At 39.7% G+C, this 18,017-nt stretch overlaps 1 protein-coding gene across 1 annotated transcript in view; it reads right to left on the reverse strand.

The window, feature by feature from the left end:
• LOC134577336 (B-cell receptor CD22-like) overlaps positions 1 to 18,017 on the reverse strand; it is a 39,302-nt gene that overhangs the window by 19,025 nt on the left and 2,260 nt on the right. Inside the window, exons 2-3 of the mRNA XM_063436041.1 lie at positions 10,466 to 10,552; positions 3,637 to 3,996 (exon numbers count right to left, since the gene is read on the reverse strand). Of these exons, the coding sequence (XP_063292111.1) occupies positions 3,637 to 3,996; positions 10,466 to 10,526 (421 nt within the window). The 5' untranslated portion in view covers positions 10,527 to 10,552. The remainder of the gene's footprint in view (positions 1 to 3,636; positions 3,997 to 10,465; positions 10,553 to 18,017) is intronic.

Below are 18,017 nucleotides of genomic sequence, written 5' to 3' on the forward strand. Positions count from 1 at the left end.
GAAGAAAAAAGATAAGAGGGGTAAGTAGGAAGATAGAAAAAGGGAGTACTAAGGGGAGGGGGGAGGGTGCAGGGAAGAACCGGCCAGTGCATATCCAATCTATCTAATCCCAGCCTTGGTAGTATCGTTAGCGTGTACCTCAGGCATTCGCTGCGCTTGCTTTCCAAGGGCCCCAAATTTTTTCAAACTTTTTTGTCGAGCCTCTAACCCTGGCTGTTAGGTCATCCATCAGATAATGATCTCTAATCTTCCGAATCACCATGTCAATTTCCGGAGCCTCGCTCCGCAGCCACACCTGTGCTAATGCTCTCCTAGCGGCTAGGTTCACCTTATGCAACAGGGTCTGTTCCGCTTTTGTCCAGTTCTCCAAAGATCTAGCCAGCAAGAACACCCACGGGTCCAGCTTAACCTCTCTCTCAAATATGTCTTGTATCAATTGCTCAACCTGCCGCCAAAAGACCTGTGCTATTGGGCATTCCCACCACATGTGAACGTAAGTGCCCTTGAGGCCGCACCCCCGCCAGCATAAGTCCGTAGTAGTTTGGTTCATACGGCTCAACTTAACTGGGGTAACATACCATCGAAACAGCGTCTTGTATGCTTGTTCTTGTAGTGAGACACACATAGAGGACTGCGCGGCCGCCTCCCACATTTCCTGCCATTCCACTCCTTCCAGTGTCTCCCCCAAGTCCGCCTCCCATTGATCTATATATGTAATTCCTCCCCATTCTAAAGTGTTATTGCACAACTGTGAGTATAGAAGGAAAATCAGTTTGCTCGGGAATTGTTCTTTCGCGCACATTCTTTCAAAGAATGTCATCTTTGCTACTGCGGCTTTTTTAACCTGTGTGTCTTGAGGGGCTACAGTTTTTATGGTGTCCGGTGCGGTGCTTATAGTACTCAGCAACAACAAGGAAACAGCGATTGGCAAATGCACCCAGTCGGGGTACCAGGTGGTCTGTCACACTCACCCCCCCAGCATTTATCCAACATTACACACTACATGCACTTCAGAGACACTACTGCATACATAGACACTACATCCACTACACAGACACTGCATCCACTAGACACACTGTATTTACCACACACCCTGCATACAGTACACAGACACTGCATCCACTACACAAATGCAGACACTGCATCCACTACACACACTGCATACAATACACACTACATCTGTAGAGCCAGTCAATTGGACCACCAGCTAATTACTTCGAAAAAGGTATGTTTGTGTGGGGAAGTTGGTCACAGCCTCTCCACAGCCTGCCCCCCATCACTGTTACACCCACAGCTTCACACCTTGCCCCCTACCACTGCCACACCCACACTGCCACCCTTATTCCTCACACCCTGCCCCCCCACTGTCACTCTCACACCATAACCCCCACTGTCAACCCCACACATTGCCACCCACCACTGCCCCCCCCCCCCCACATTGTCACCTCACACTCTGGTATGTTTGTGTGGGGAGGCCGGTCACAGCCTCTCCACAGCCTGCCCCCACCACTGTTACACCCACAGCTTCACACCTTGCCCCCTACCACTGCCACACCCACACTTCCACCCTTATTCCTCACACCCTGCCCCCCCCCACACTGTCACTCTCACACCATAACCCCCCACTGTCAACCCCACACATTGCTATCCACCACTGTCCCCCCCCCCACACTGTCACCTCACACACTGCCCCCTAATGTCAACCCCACACCCTGCCACCCAAACTGTCACTCCCTCAATGTCACCCTCACACTCTGCCCCCACCATTGTCACCTCCATACTGTTGCTGTCACTATTGCACCCTGCCCCCACCACTGTCATCCCCACACTGTCACCCTCATATCCTCCCACCCACCACTGTCAGCCCAACAATGTCACTGCCCCCCCTTCCAGCTCACAGGTAAGAGACAGGGGAAGGGATAAGCCCAATTTTATTTAAACTGCTCACCCCCTGAGAATTTATCCAACATTACACATTACATGCACTTCACAGACACTACTACATACAGTGGTGTATCTTGGATGTGTGCTGCACTAGGCACAACTAAATTCAGGCACCACTCTAACCTAAATTTGCCCCTCCACTTCATGTCAAGGCCACTTTTTTGACTAACAGGCGCATGCCCACATGCATTGACATACACTCACTGACAGACACACACTCATTGGCAGACACACACACACACACACACACAAACTCACTGGCAGACACACACACATTCACTGGCAGACACACACAGATATACTCAGTGGCAGGCACAGACATACTCACTGGCAGACACACACACACTTACAGACACACACACACACACACACACACAGACACACACACACTGACTGAAAGACACACACACACACACACACACACACAGGGATATGCCTCCTATTCAACATCACTCTGACAATCTTGACAGTTCTACAATATGGCGTATACCATAGGGCTGTGTTTATATTATGTGGGTTATAAGTAAATGCCCATTTGCACCCAGTGATTAGACACCCAGGCTCATTGTGCTGTTTGACATGTGACATGCCCCACACAGTACTGGGTAGTCATTAGATGTAAGAGCAGAGTATGGATGTACCCTGGTATTGTAGATAAGGGGTGCTGATGATGCATGCCTGGGGAAGATGATTTGTAAACCCCAGTAAGGCAGGTGAGAGAAGGTTGTGGGGAGGGAAAAAATAAATTTTCCTGATTAATAAAGATTAGGGGAGCATGTACCCTGGCTGCAGGAGGCAGATAATGCAGGTACCTCAGTAGGGCAGATTAAGATGCAGTTGGGTGGATTGGGGTATATGAACAGAATAGGGTGCAGTGGGGCAGATTGTGGTATATGGGCAGGATGGAGGGAAGTAAGGCAGAGGTGTAGAGTTGGGGGCAGAATAGTAGATAGATGGGGGTGCTGAGGCAGATTTGGGAGCAGTACAGTAGAAGGGGCTAGGTGGGGGTAGCTCACCCAGAAGCAGAAGTTTGACACGCTAATCCTATCTCAAACATTTTGTCTCAAATTCTTTGCTTCTCTCCAGCGCAGCTCTCTCCTCCGCGCTCAGGTTACAGCCCATGACTGCTTGGGAGGTCCTGGGTCCGACGGGAGCGGGTGGGGAGGGGGGTACCGTGTTCCAGCAGCTGATGGTCCCAGTGGGGAGGTGTTTGTATGTCCCGGTGGGTGTCTGGGTGGGTGGCGGGTGGGTGTCCATGCAGGATGTGTGTCTATTGGTCTGTGTGTCTCTATCCCCTTCTATCTCCCGTCTCAATGGAGGTGGCAAGGGAACTGAGCTCTTCCTGCACTGCTCCCTCGGGGGAGGGCGGGTATCCGACTTTCTTACAGCAGTATTGGGGCTTGATAATTCTGAAACCAGGCTGTTGAATAAATATATGTGAGGGTCAGATAGGCTTGCAATAAAGCTTCCATTAAAGCTGCAATAAAGGAAGTAACAGGACTGGTTGTTTGATTGACAGCCAGGGGGGCGTAACAAGATAAATTTCTAAAAGTTCCAATTTCTTTTGCAATCTGCACGTTTTGCAAAATATAAAAAAAAGAAAAGTTAATTATATAGACAAACTAAAGTTATTTACTATGGTGCAAATTGTGGGGAATGCAAGTGAATTTCAGTTGTTTTGACCACTCTTACCTCTCAATCCAATTCTGACAGCTTTTCCATCTGAATCATATGCATTTGATGTTGTATCTATTCCTGGATAATAATCAGCTTCATCTTCCGATCTCACATAATTTATCCTCAGAGAGCAGCTCATTGTTTCTGTGCTCACTAGTGATGTGCGTCCTCTGTATTCTCTTATAGTTCTGGAGGTCCATCTGCTGTTAAAAACCTCTGGATAAGATGTTCTCTTATAAAGATACCAGACAACGTGATCTGACATAGAACTCTCAGCACGTGTGAATGAGCAGGGAATCACCACGCAGGAGCCAATTAAAGCCTCTATTCTTTGGGGGAAAGTCCATGTCTGGCCGACGGTCACCGAGTGCAAACCTTTTAAAGGAAAAAATCGTACTTCCATTATTCCATATATTAAAAATATATATATATACTTTGTCATGACCTTATAGGGAACCTGGTAACCAAAAACATTTGTTATCAATTTTTAAAGTGAAAAAATAATAATCTTATCTTGTCCATCCAAATATCTTCATGATTGAAATTACCTTTTTCATGATTGAATATGTAATACATGTGCATGAGTGGAGTAAGGTACTAATGGCCTCAATATGCCATTTTATTTTATTTTTTTTAAGATTTTCCAAAGAATTTATAGTCTTCATCTTTTCTTTACCTGTCACTTACTTTCAAGATTAAAAGATTGAATATTTGTTAAAATAAATAAGATTTAGATTTGTCCTTCAGATGAACAGAATGAACCTATTAATAGCTATCCAGGACTTGATTTTTTTTAAAAATAGTATTGGTTTAACGGTTTAACTCCTGAATGTAAGTTGGCACCAGAGACCTCCTTGCCCAATAACAACCTATTTCCAATCAAGTTTAGATGGTGCCTTGAGCATCCTTTTAACTCAATGATTTAATTTTTGCATGTGTATCACACTAATTAGGTTCTTTGCCACAAGTAAGTGTGTTTATGACATGACACACTATAAATTGTGAATTGCTGATAAAGAAAAAAATATTAGATAATAAAAAAAATCTAATATAGATTCAGGAGTGGTATATACTTTTACATTTTAAATCCTGTTAATGCAATGCTAAAAATACATCATATAACTTATATTCAATGGTTAAAACATATGAGTGTATTGTGCATAGGTTTGCTTCAATCCAATATAAAGAAAGTCTCTGAATAGATACAATTGTATCAATCAAATAATCAAATGGAGTTTGTATGCTGGATTAGCTGAATTTATATTGTACAATATTATAATTTTCTTTTTTTTTTGCAGATGCAGCAATATAATGAATGATAATAATGTACTTCTCTTGAGAGGTAATATAATGACTAACAGATCATGATAAGTGACCTGTAGTTAGATGAAAATCGCTCCGTTCTGGAAGAGACAGAGTTAAAGATCCATAGAGTTTACTGTATTAAAATATATTTATTGTATACAAAGTAAAAAATTGCACTCACAATTTAGTAAATACTATTCGTGCTGAACTGGAGTCAGGAAAGTATGGTGTAAGCAGCTGGTTCTGTGTTATCGTCCTGCCGGCAGATGAATGGACTTAGCTGAGAGCCGCGTGCGCGTCACCGATCTTCCTGCGTTCCAAGTAAAGCCGGGTTGTGCTTACGGTAAGTGCCAGAAAGTGAAAATTGATGTCCTTACGCGTTTCGTGAGTCTGTTGCTCACTTCATCAGAGGATGTTGAGCAAGTAAATCTCACGGGTTTAAATAGCTAAAAATTGCTCTGGCTTACTTTAACCCTTTGAAGTTTAAATCCATACTTAATCAGGCTTTTAGTTCCTTTTCACAACATTGATTATTGTAAGCACTAATGAAAATATATTTAATTAAGAGAGTAAGATCTCTTACACAAAACACTTTGTTACATAAAAAACTTATTTAGAAAACCACTTAAAATACATATAAATCAATGATTAAATGACAACATACTGACAGAATACTAGTGTTATAATATAATACATAATATATAACTTAAAAGATGATATGGTACCTATTGCAGAGATGTAATTGTTATATGCTAATTTTAGCTGTATTGAATTTGTCCATAAAATACTAATAAAAATCATAAGACTTCGTTGCTAATACATATATACTATGAAAATACATAATAAAACTAGACAAAAAATTATTCAGGGGCTGATTCAAGAATTAATAACCCATCATTAAATATGAAAAAAAAAAAATAATAAATAAAAAAAAATAATAAATAATAAATAAAAAAATAAAAAATAATAAATAAAAAATAAAAAAGCAAAAGATTCTATAAAAATGCTCGCAACTCAATATCCTCATTGAGTCCTTTTGGTTCCAATGTTTCTAGTTTAAATATCCAACTTGCCTCTGCTTTGTCTAATTATTTTTCCAAGTCGCCTCCTCTCCATGGAATATTAACTTTTTGTATTGCCATGAAGCTGAGGCCTTCAGGGTTCCTTGCATGTGTGACATGAAAATGCTTGGAGAGATTGTGAGAATGGAGTCCTTTTTTAATGTTCCTAATATGTTCTCCCATTCTTGTTTTAAATGCTCTTTTTGTGCGCCCTATGTACAGTTTTTCACTCGGACATTTTAATAAATAAATTACACGAGTAGTATCACATGTTAATTGTGATTTAATTTTAAAAGGATCTTTTGTTTGGGGATGAGCAAATTGTGTGATTTTGGTTGGCTGTTCTGGATTATTCTTACAAGCTATACATCTTCCACATTTCCAGAAACCTAAGGTTTTCTTTGAGGTGATATTTGTTTTTTCTTGTATTTTCTCTTGTTTGGTTGTAGGAGCTAATAACAAACTTAGATTTGGAGCTTTAGAGTATATTATTCTGGGTTTATTTTCTAATATTTGATCTAATTGAAGATCACCTTTTAGGATGCTCCAATTTTTATGCAATTTTTTTTATTTCATGAGTATGATTGTTATATCTATTTTTGAACGCTGGGGCCTCCAAATTAATATTATTGGTTTTTGGTTTAGTTGCTAGAATTTGTTCTCTAGTTAAAAGGGAAGTTTTGGATAAAGCTTGATTGAGTATTTTTGTTGAATAACCTTTTGCTTGAAATTGTGATACCATCGTTGTAATCTGTTCATCATAAACCTCTGGTTCTGAACAGTTCCTTTTAATTCTTCTGAGCTGGCTGAATGGGATGTTATTCAGCCAGCTTTTCTTATGGAAACTGTTATGTGGGATGAAGCTATTGCAAGCCACCGTTTTTCTGAATGTTTTGGTTTCTAGTTGGTTATTCTTTATGTAGATTTCTAAGTCTAAAAATTCAAGTTTTTCTGTGGATTGATTAAAACTAAATTTTAGTTTGTAAGGGTTAAAATTGAGATATTCTTTAAAATTATCCAATGTTACAATCATCAATGTAGCGATGCCAGGAGACCAGATTTGCGCCATATGGGTTGTTGGACCAAATGTGTTCGTCCTCCCATTTACCCATAAATAAGTTGGCATAACTAGGAGCAAATCTGGTCCCCATGGCCGTTCCTTCAATTTGGAGGTAGTGATGGTTGTTGCCCCAAAAATAGTTGTGGCTTAATATAAAGGCTACACATTTAGCAATATATTCGATTTGATCATTTTTTAATTCCGAATAGGTTGCCAATGCAAATTGGATAGCCTCACATCCCTGTAGATGTTCGATAACTGTGTCCAGGGATGTGACATCTGCTGTAACCAGAATGAATTCTTTGTTCCATTGGATATCCGATATAATATTAATAATATGGCTAGTGTCCCTTAAATGGGATGGTAGTTTTTGAACTATTTTTTGAAGGAATTGATCAACTTACTCTGATAAATTGGAAGTTAGGGAACCAATACCAGAAATAATGGGACGTCCTGGTGGATTTGTCAAAGTTTTATGGATTTTTGGTACATGATAGAATATCGCCATTCTAGGAAATTTGCAATAAAGATAATATATTCTTTTTTTAATTTAGAATACCTCTTTTTACCTTCTTCTAGTAATATCTGTTATTCTTTTTGGAATTTTTTAGTAGGCTTATTTGTTAAAATCTGATACTTTTGTGTATCTTGAAGGAGTCTATCATTTTCTGCTTTGTAATCTACTGTGTTTAATACTACTAGACCTCCACCTTTATCTGCCCCTCTTATAGTGATTTGTTCATCATCCATAAGTTTCTTAAGAGCCCTTCTCTCATGTTTTGTAACCCATATGGCGCAAATCTGGTCTCATGGCATGGCTACATAGATGATTGTATTTTTATTTGGAAAGGGGACACTGTAACGTTGGATAATTTTAAAGAATATCTCAATTTTAACTCTTACAATTTAAAATTTACTTTTAATCAATCCACAGAAAAACTTGAATTTTTAGACTTAGAAATCTACATAAAGAATAACCAACTAGAAACCAAAACATTCAGAAAAACGGTGGCTTGCAATAGCTTCATCCCACATAACAGTTTCCATAAGAAAAGCTGGCTGAATAACATCCCATTCAGCCAGCTCAGAAGGATTAAAAGGAACTGTTCAGAACCAGAGGTTTGTGGTGAACAGATTACAACGATGGTATCACAATTTCAAGCAAAAGGTTATTCAACAAAAATACTCAATCAAGCTTTATCCCAAACTTCCCTTTTAACTAGAGAACAAATTCTAGCAACTAAACCAAAAACCAATAATATTAATTTGGAGGCCCCAGCGTTCATAACTAGATATAACAATCATACTCATTAAAATTAAAAAAAATTGCATAAAAATTGGAGCATCCTAAAAGGTGATCTTCAATTAGATCAAATATTAGAAAATAAACCCAGAATAATATACTCTAAAGCACCAAATCTAAGTCTGTTATTAGCTCCTACAACCAAACAAGAGAAAATACAAGAAAAAAAAAATATCACCTCAAAGAAAACCTTAGGTTTCTGGAAATGTGGAAGATGTATAGCTTGTAAGAATAATCCAGAACAGCCAACCAAAATCACACAATTTGCTCATCGCCAAACAAAAGATCCCTTTAAAATTAAATCACAATTAACATGTGACACCACTGGTGTAATTTATTTATTAAAATGTCCGTGTGAAAAACTGTACATAGGGCGCACAAAAAGAGCATTTAAAACAAGAATGGGAGAACATATTAGGAACATTAAAAAAGGACTCCATTCTCATAATCTCTCCAGGCATTTTGAGGTCACACATGCAAGGAACCCTGAAGGCCTCAGCTTCATGGCAATACAAAAAGTTAATATTCCATGGAGAGAACGCGACTTGGAAAAAGAATTAGACAAAGCAGAGGCAAGTTGGATATTTAAACTAGAAACATTGGAACCCAAAGGACTCAATGTGGATTTTGAGTTGCGAGCATTTTTATAGAATCTTTTCATTTTTTATTTATTATTTTTTAAAAATTTTATTTATTATTATTATTTTTTTTTCATATTTAATGATGGTTTATTAATTCTTAAAATCAGCCCCTGAATAATTTTTTGTCTAGTTTTATTATGTATTTTCATAGTATATATGTATTAGCAACGAAGTCTTATGATTTTTATTAGTATTTTATGGACAAATTCAATACAGCTAAAATTAGCATATAACAATTACATCTCTGCAATAGGTACCATATCATCTTTTAAGTTATATATTATGTATTATATTATAACACTAGTATTCTGTCAGTGTGTTGTCATTTAATAATTTATTTATATGTATTTTAAGTGGTTTTCTAAATAAGTTTTTTATGTAACTAAAAGCCTGATTAAGTATGGATTTAAACTTCAAAGAGTTAAAGTAAGCCAGAGCAATTTTTGGCTATTTAAACCCGTGAGATTTACTTGCTCAACATCCTCTGATGACGTGAGCAACAGACTCACGAAAACGCGTAAGGACATCAATTTTCACTTTCTGGCACTTACCGTAAACACAACCCGGCTTTACTTGGAACGCAGGAAGATCGGTGACACGCACGCGGCTCTCAGCTAAGTCCATTCATCTGCCGGCAGGACGATAACACAGAACCAGCTGCTTACACCATACTTTCCTGACTCCAGTTCAGCACGAATAGTATTTACTAAATTGTGAGTGCAATTTTTTACTTTGTATACAATAAATATATTTTAATACAGTAAACTCTATGGATCTTTAACTCTGTCTCTTCCAGAACGGAGCGATTTTCATCTAACTGCAGGTCACTTATCATGATCTGTTAGTCATTATATTACCTCTCAAGAGAAGTACATTATTATCATTCATTATATTGCTGCATCTGCAAAAATAAAAAAATATATATAATATTGTACAATATAAATTCAGCTAATCCAGCATACAAACTCCAGTTTGATTATAACTGGAAATAGCTAACAAAATAACTGACTGTTGTGAACTTTTATTTGATTGATACAATTGTATCTATTCAGACTTTTTTATATTGGATTCAAGCAAACCTATGCACAATACACTCATATGTTTTAACAATTGAATATAAATTATATGATGTCTTTTTAGCATTGCATTAACAGGATTTAAAATTTAAAGGTATACACCACTCCTGAATCTATAGTAATTATTTTTATTATCTAATATTTGTTTTCTTTATTGCACTAATAGGGATATTTAGTGGAGTCCCTTTTTTCATTTGAGGGTTTACCTTTAGCTGTACTGTATACTCTAAAATCAAGGTCTATTTTAGACCTTATCTTTTAATTCTCTGTGAATTGCTGATGTCTGAAAAATGTGACTAAAAAATGTCATCACAAATATCGTATTATATATAAACAAATAGACAAGCCCCCACCCCCAATTATTACACTGCTTAAGATGTAGTTTGACTTTATATTACCTTGAAGGCAAATGAGTATAAAAAGCATTGTGTTGTTCACAAGGTTGTGTTGATTAGGCATGTTCCATTCTTATTCTTTGTTATAACCTGTATGAAACATCAATAAACGTGGAAAAATAAACAATACATCGCAAAGAAAGAGCATCAAAAAAGAAGAAACACTTTTAAAAAAATCTGGTTTGATCTGGTTATAAATATATAACATTAAAATTCATGGGGAGTGACATTTCCCCTTTAAGATTGCAACGAGACAGACAGAAAATTAGACAGAGATTTCACTAACAGATAATAAATGACTGGCCCATCTTACTGCTCATTATGAAACCGCAGTATGACATTTCCTTTTTATGATAGCTTTATGGGCATACACTGCAAGCATAGCAAATCACCTTCAGCAAGCACCAACTTATTTTTGTCTGAATGACGGCCACTAGAGGGACTTTCGGATTCTTAGACGTCTTTTGGTCATCTAAAAGGATGTCTGCGCATTTGTTCCCCTCCTCCTTCCCTCCCCCTCCCCCCGGCAGGTGTCGGCGGCGAAGGAGCATGGGCAGAGCTGAGCCACTTGCTCAATGCTGGAACAAGGTAAGTGACAGAAGGGGTTATTAACCCCTTCTGCACCAGGGTGGGGGGGGCTTGACAAACGGGGAAGCTATAGTGCCACGAAAACAAGTTATCTTGATGAAATGCTTTAAGTGTGAAGTGTTTCCACTTTTTCATTTTACAAAAGAAATTCCGGATTTCAACAGAAATTGACACTTTTATAAATCAACCTTGTTACACCCCTGTAACTGTCAATCAGACAATTGGCCCTGCTTTTTCTGGGGGGGAAGAGGGTTTCAGTGGTTTCAGTGGTGCTAAACTCAAGAGGAAGGCAATTGCCGAGAGCCTAGGTTGCAACGGCCAAGGGAGGCGCAATGTCAGAAGGGAAGCATACTGCACAGCACTCCCTTCCAGCCGGCAGGGCCGCCATCAGGGGGTGACAACCATAACGGTTGTCACAGGCCCGGCGGCCCTGGGGGGCCCGGCCGCCCGGGCCCCACGTGTAGCGGCGGAACTGCCGCCGGTGCAGTTGCACCGGCGCCCGCACGCTGATGGGGCCCATCGGGTGGCCCATGCACTTAGGGCCACCCGATGGGCCCCATATCTTCAGGGGCCCGGTCAGCGCTGCGGCTGTGGTATAGCGCGACCGGGCCCCTTTAAAAATAAAATAAAAATTGCAGCCGCAGCGCAAGTGCTGCTGGGAGAAAGTAGTCACTTCCTCCCAGCTCACTCCGCGCGGGAGGAGCGCTCGCGCCCGACAAGAAGAGGGAGAGCCAGCCGACTGCCAGTCCTATCAGCCCCAGCCAGCCACCCTACTGCAAAGACAAGGTAAGAAACAGGAGGGTGGCTGGAAAATGAGCTGTGTGTATGTATGTATGTATGTATGTGTGTCTGTGTGTATGTCTGTCTGTCTGTGTGTATGTCTATCTGTCTGTGTGTATGTCTGTCTTTCTGTATGTCTGTATGTTTGTCTGTATGTCTGTGTGTATGTCTGTCTGTGTGTGCATGTCTGTCTGTGTGTGTATGTCTGTCTGTATGTATGTGTCTATGTCTGTATGTTTGTATGTCTGTCTGTGTGTATGTGTCTGTATGTATGTCTGTGTATGTATGTATGTATGTCTGTCTGTCTGTGTGTCTGTGTGTCTGTGTGTCTGTATGTCTGTCTGTGTATGTATGTCTGTCTGTGTATGTATGTCTGTCTGTGTATGTGTGTCTGTCTGCCTGTGTGTCTGTGTATGTATGTATGTCTGTATGTATGCCTGTATGTATGTCTGTCTGTGTGTATGTCTGTATGTATGTCTGTGTGTATGTATGTCTGTGTGTATGTGTGTGTGTGTGTGTGTGTGTGTGTGTGTTTGTCTGTATGTATGTATGTCTGTGTGTATGTCTGCATGTCATTATGTGTGTATGAATGTCAGTGTATGTATGTCTGCATGTCATTATGAATGTGTGTATGTCAGTGTATGTATGTCTGCATGTCATTATGAATGTGTGTATGTCAGTGTATGTATGTCTGCATGTCATTATGAATGTGTGTATGTCAGTGTATGTATGTCTGCATGTCATTATGAATGTGTGTCTGTCTGTCTGTCTGTATGAATGTATGTCTGTATGCATGTATGTCTATCTGTATGCATGTCATTATGTGTGTATGAATGTGTGTATGTCTGTCTGCATGTCATTATGAATGTGTGTATGTCTGTTTGTATGAATGTATGTATGAATGTATGTCTGTAGGTCATTATGAATGTGTGTATGTATGGATGTCAGTGTCTGTATGAATGTATGTATGCCAGTATGTATGTAACTATGTATGTCTGTATGTATATCTGTATGTATGTCTGTATGCATGTCTGTATGTCTGTATGCATGTATGTTTATCTGTATGCATGTGATTATGTGTGTATGAATGTCAGTGTATGTATGTCTACATGTCATTATGAATGTGTGTATGTCTGTTTGTATGAATGTATGTATGAATGTATGTCTGTATGTCATTATGAATGTGTGTATGTATGGATGTCAGTGTCTGTATGAATGTATGTCTGTATGTATGCATGTATGTCTATCTGTATGCATGTCATTATGTGTGTATGTATGTCTGCATGTCAGTATGAATGTGTGTATGTCAGTATGAATGTCTGTCTGTATGTCATTATGAATGTGTCTGTGTCTGTATGTCCTTATGCATGTGTGTCTGTATGTATGTTAGTAGGTGTCTGTCACTATGTATGCCTGTGTTTCTGTATATGTGTGTATGTCTCAGTATGTGTGTGTCAGTATGTATGCCTATATGCGTATCAGTATGTGTGTCTGTCAGTATGTATCAGTGTGTGTGTGTGTGTGTGTGTGTGTGTGTGTCTGTGTCCTTTTGTATCAGTGAATGTGTTTGTGTCTGTGTGTGTATTCCTGTGGGTGTGATTTGAAGGCGGTCTCTGTGGGCGGTTTTGGAGGCGGGCCCCCAGGGGCCCAGACCCTAAACTCAGTTAGGGGCCACAACATTTCTGGTGGCGGCCCTGGCATCCGGTCCTGGCATATAGCGTGGTCAAGCCGTGGACAGCTGTAGAGGATCTTCTGTATCCTCTACCTGATCTGACAGGAAGTGTACAGAGGGCTCAGGGGGGACAAGGGACAAAGGCACACAGGGAGCTTAGGTGAGAAAATAGGTGCACAAAAAGGCTGGGGGACAAGGGACAAAGAGGCACACAAAGGGCTACTGGGAGACACACATAGTTGAAGGGCAGAGAGGCACACACAGAGGACTGGGGGGGAGGGTGCTTAGAAAGACTGTGAAGGGCATAGAGGTACACAAAGGGCTGGGGTGACGAAGAGACACACAGAGAGTTGAAGGGCAGAGAGGCACACACGGAGGTGCAAAGGGGTGCTCAGAAAGACTGTGAAGGGCATAGAGGTAAACAGAGGTCTGGGGGGACAAAGAGACACACAGAGGGGTTGCGGGGAGAAAGAGACACACAGGGGAGTTGGAGGGACAAAGAGACACACAGAGGGGTTGCGGGGAGAAAGAGACACATAGGGGAGTTGGAGGGACAAAGAGACACACAGAGTGTCTGGGTGGGACAAAGAGACACAAAGGGCTGCTGGGGTGAAAGAGACACACAGTGGATCGAGAAAGGAAAGAGACACTTAAAGGGTTTGAGGACAAAGAGATGAAGGAGAGACACACTGGTGAGACAAAGAGCCACACAAAAGGGCTGGGGGAATAAGAGAAATTCAAAGGGGCTGTGGGGAGAAAGAGACACCCAAATTGTCAATTTTGTTTGGTTTGCGGTGCAAGCTGGTTTTTCTTAGGAAGCATATTAGTCTTGCACTGGCCTGCTTGTAAAAACTTCTCGGTGACCTGCATTGGGAAGTCTGTGATTGGACAGCCACATAAAGTCTTGGCTGGGAAAGAAAGGGGTCAGATTTCCAGGGCTGCCGGCAAGAGATCTGAAAGAATGCTGTTTTATAGATATACCCCAACTGAAAAGTGCATAATTAACTCCTTCCCGACCGGTGACGGAAATTTTCCGTCAACCTTGTCCTTCAGTTAAGGACCGTTGATGGAAAATTTCCGTCCTTTACTAAAGTTAACCCCAGATCGCGGCGATCGCGGGGTTAACGGTGCTCCGGTCTGCCTCTGTATTAGAGGCAGACCGGTAGCACCCGATCGGGCTGCCCCAGCACCGGTGCTCGCTCTGACAGCATGTCAGAGCGAGCACATGTGCTCAATGTACTTACCTTCCGCCTCCCTGCACTTCCGGGTTCTGTGTGAAGTGCAGGGAGACGGATCTTCACTGAACCTGCCCCCTGGTGGAAAAAAATAAAAAATTAAGTTAAATCCCACCCCCCCTTTCCCCTGTTTTAATAAAAATTACCCCATTCCCTGCCAATTGATCACTGACTACAGTGACAATTGGCAGGGTATACATTTTAATGTCATCTGACTTTTTTTTTTTTTAACCCCTGAGGGTTAATTTTTATTTTTTTTAACCCTCAGGGGTTAAATTTATTGTATTAATTAATTTAAATATTTTACAATTATATATTTAGCTAGCTGGGATGGGTGGAAGTTAGTGGGGAATTTGGTGTTAGGCTAACTAGGGGTTAACGTTATTTTATTTTTATTTTTTTAAATAAGCTTTAAAAAGGTAAAAAAAAAATGTTTTTAACTGTTTTAGTAACGTTTAAGTAAAAAAAAAAATACCACCCACTTTACCCAGTCTAAATAAGAATTAACCCCTTCCCTGCCAGTTGATCGCTGCCTACAGTGATCAACATACAGATTGCAGTATTATACTGTGATCTAATTTTTTTTAACCCCTGAGGATTAACTTTTATTTATTTTTTTTAACCCTCAGGGGTTCAATTTATTTAATTAATTCATTTAAATATTTTATAATTATATATTTTGCTAGCTGGGGTGGGTGGGAGTTATGGGAAAATGGGGAATTTACTGTTAGTGCTGCTTACTGCTAGTTAGGGGTTAATGGTAAAAGAAAAGTTTAGAAAAAAATGTAAAAGTGTAAAAAAAAGTTAAGAAAATGTAAAACATTTAATAAGTAAAAAAAAAGTTTAAAAACGGGTTTTACAAAGTAAAAAAAGTTTTAAAAAGTAAAAAAAGATTTACAAAGTAAAAAAATACATTAAAAAATGCTCATTACCTCTACACTTGGTACAAGCTAGCGGAAAAATGATCCCACGCTAAGGTTCAAAATATGCCTTTTGAATTACCCTGGGATGTCTTCTTTAAGAAATTGTATGCCTTTATGGTGTAATTGGATTATATAGCCTTGTAAAATACTCTAAAATGGGACATGGACACAGCGTAAAAATTCAAAGTTTGAAAAAAACTGGAATGGCTATGTCTCAAATGTGCCCCTTCAATGTCCACATATACCTGGCAAAGGTACATACGGGGGTATTGCTGTACTCAGCCGACATTGTTGAGCAACATATGAAGTATTATACAGTCGTAGTACACATATGGTTTGAAAAATATACTGCGCAAACTCACTTTGTGTGTCAAAAAGGCAGAAAAAATGCGTATTACCACTACACTTGGTACAAGCTAGCGGAAAAATGATCCCATGCTAAGGTTCAAAAAATGCCTTTTGAATTGCCCTGGGATGTCTTCTTTAAGAAATGGTATGCCTTTATAGTGTAGTTGTAATATGTAGCCTGCTCAAGTGCTCCAAAGTGGGGCACGGACGCATCAAAACCCTCCATGAAAATTCACACTTAAAAAACTTAACTTGTTATGTCTCTTTTACAGCAGTGTAACTTCACAAAATAGTGTCTAGGTCATACATTGGGCATATTGTTTTACTCAGAAGGCTTAGCTGAGCATAATTTGGGGGGTTTGAACTTAGAGGCACATATGAAATGTACAAAATGCCCAGCAAAAATGTAATCCATATGTAAAAAATGCCCCAAATTATATTTTACCACATACTTTGGCATATATTGGTGAGAAAATGGGGGCATGTTAAAGCACAATATGCACCATATGAGATACCCTGAGGTGTCTACTTTTACAAATGGTAGGCCTTTGTGAGGATTTTTTGAACAGTCAAACTGCTATAATACCCCAAATTGAAGCATAGGCCATTTAAATCCGCCTCTCAAAATTCTACTGTAAATGTTGAAACGAACAAGTCTCCTATATGGCACTGTAGCTTCACGAAATAGTGCCAAAGACATACAATGGTGGTACCATTGTAATCAGCAGAAGTAACTGAACACATAATAAAACCTTGTACAGGAATAGCACACACCAACTTTACAAAATACACATGAGAAGTTCTTTGTTATAAGTTTGTGTGCCAAAAACCCCAAAATGCTAAATTTTATTCCAATATTTAGCAGAGATTGGCGGTGAAATGGCTACTTAGAAAGTGTCAAAACAACCTTAGGACAATAGCCTGTGGTGTCTACTTTATATAAATATATACTTTTGTGTGGCAATTTTGTTTTCTTTTATGGCTATTAAGCTTACAAGACAAACATACCAAATTCTAAAATCGCTCCATATTAAAAGTTTATTTTACTCCTTGTGCTTTGTGACCTGTAACTACCCAAAAAAAATGAAAATCCCAGACACATTATATATTCTGTAAATCAGAACAACTAAATGAATTTATTTTTAATTACCGTATATACTCGAGTATAAGACGAGTTTTTCAGCACATTTTTTGTGCTGAAAAACCCCCACTCGTCTTATACTCGAGTCAGTTGTCTGTATTATGGCAATTTTCATTGCCATAATACAGACATGGACCGGGGGCTGTCAGGAAGCTGTAACTTACCTTCACAGCAGCTCCTGTCAGCTCCCTTCTCTCTCCTCCGTCCGTGCAGCTCCCAGGTCAGCTCCCTCTGCAACTCTCGCGAGAGCCGCGGGGTCAGAGCGTTGCCACGGGTTACCGTGGCAACGCTCCGCGCGGCCGCGAGAGTTGCAGAGGGAGCTGACCTGGGAGCTGCACGCACCGGAGAAGAGAGAAGGGAGCTGACAGGAGCTGCTGTGAAGGTAAGTTACAGCTTCCTGACAGCCCCCCTCCTACAGCCCATCCACTGGACCACCAGGGAGTGAGAGCCCCCCTCCCTGGCCAGCTAACAAGCAGGGAGGGGGGACGAAAAAATAAAAATATTAATAATAAAACAAAAAATAATTAAAATAATAACATAAAAATAATAATACAAATAATAATAAAATAAAAAAAAATAGTTACCTAAAAAAAAATAACATTTAAAAAAAATATTAAAATAATAATTAAATAATAATTAATAAAATGCCCACCCCGCACCAATGCTCTGCACTCATACACACACACTGCACATACACACACTGCACTGCATTCATTATAAACACACTGCATTCATACACACTGCACTCATATACACACACTGCACTGCATTCATTATACACACACTGCATACACACTGCACTCATACATACACACTGCACTCATACATACACACTGCACTCATATACACACTGCACTGCATTCATTAT

The sequence above is a fragment of the Pelobates fuscus genome, chromosome 11 (assembly GCF_036172605.1).
Source record: "Pelobates fuscus isolate aPelFus1 chromosome 11, aPelFus1.pri, whole genome shotgun sequence".
Classification (NCBI taxonomy): Eukaryota; Metazoa; Chordata; class Amphibia; order Anura; family Pelobatidae; genus Pelobates; species Pelobates fuscus.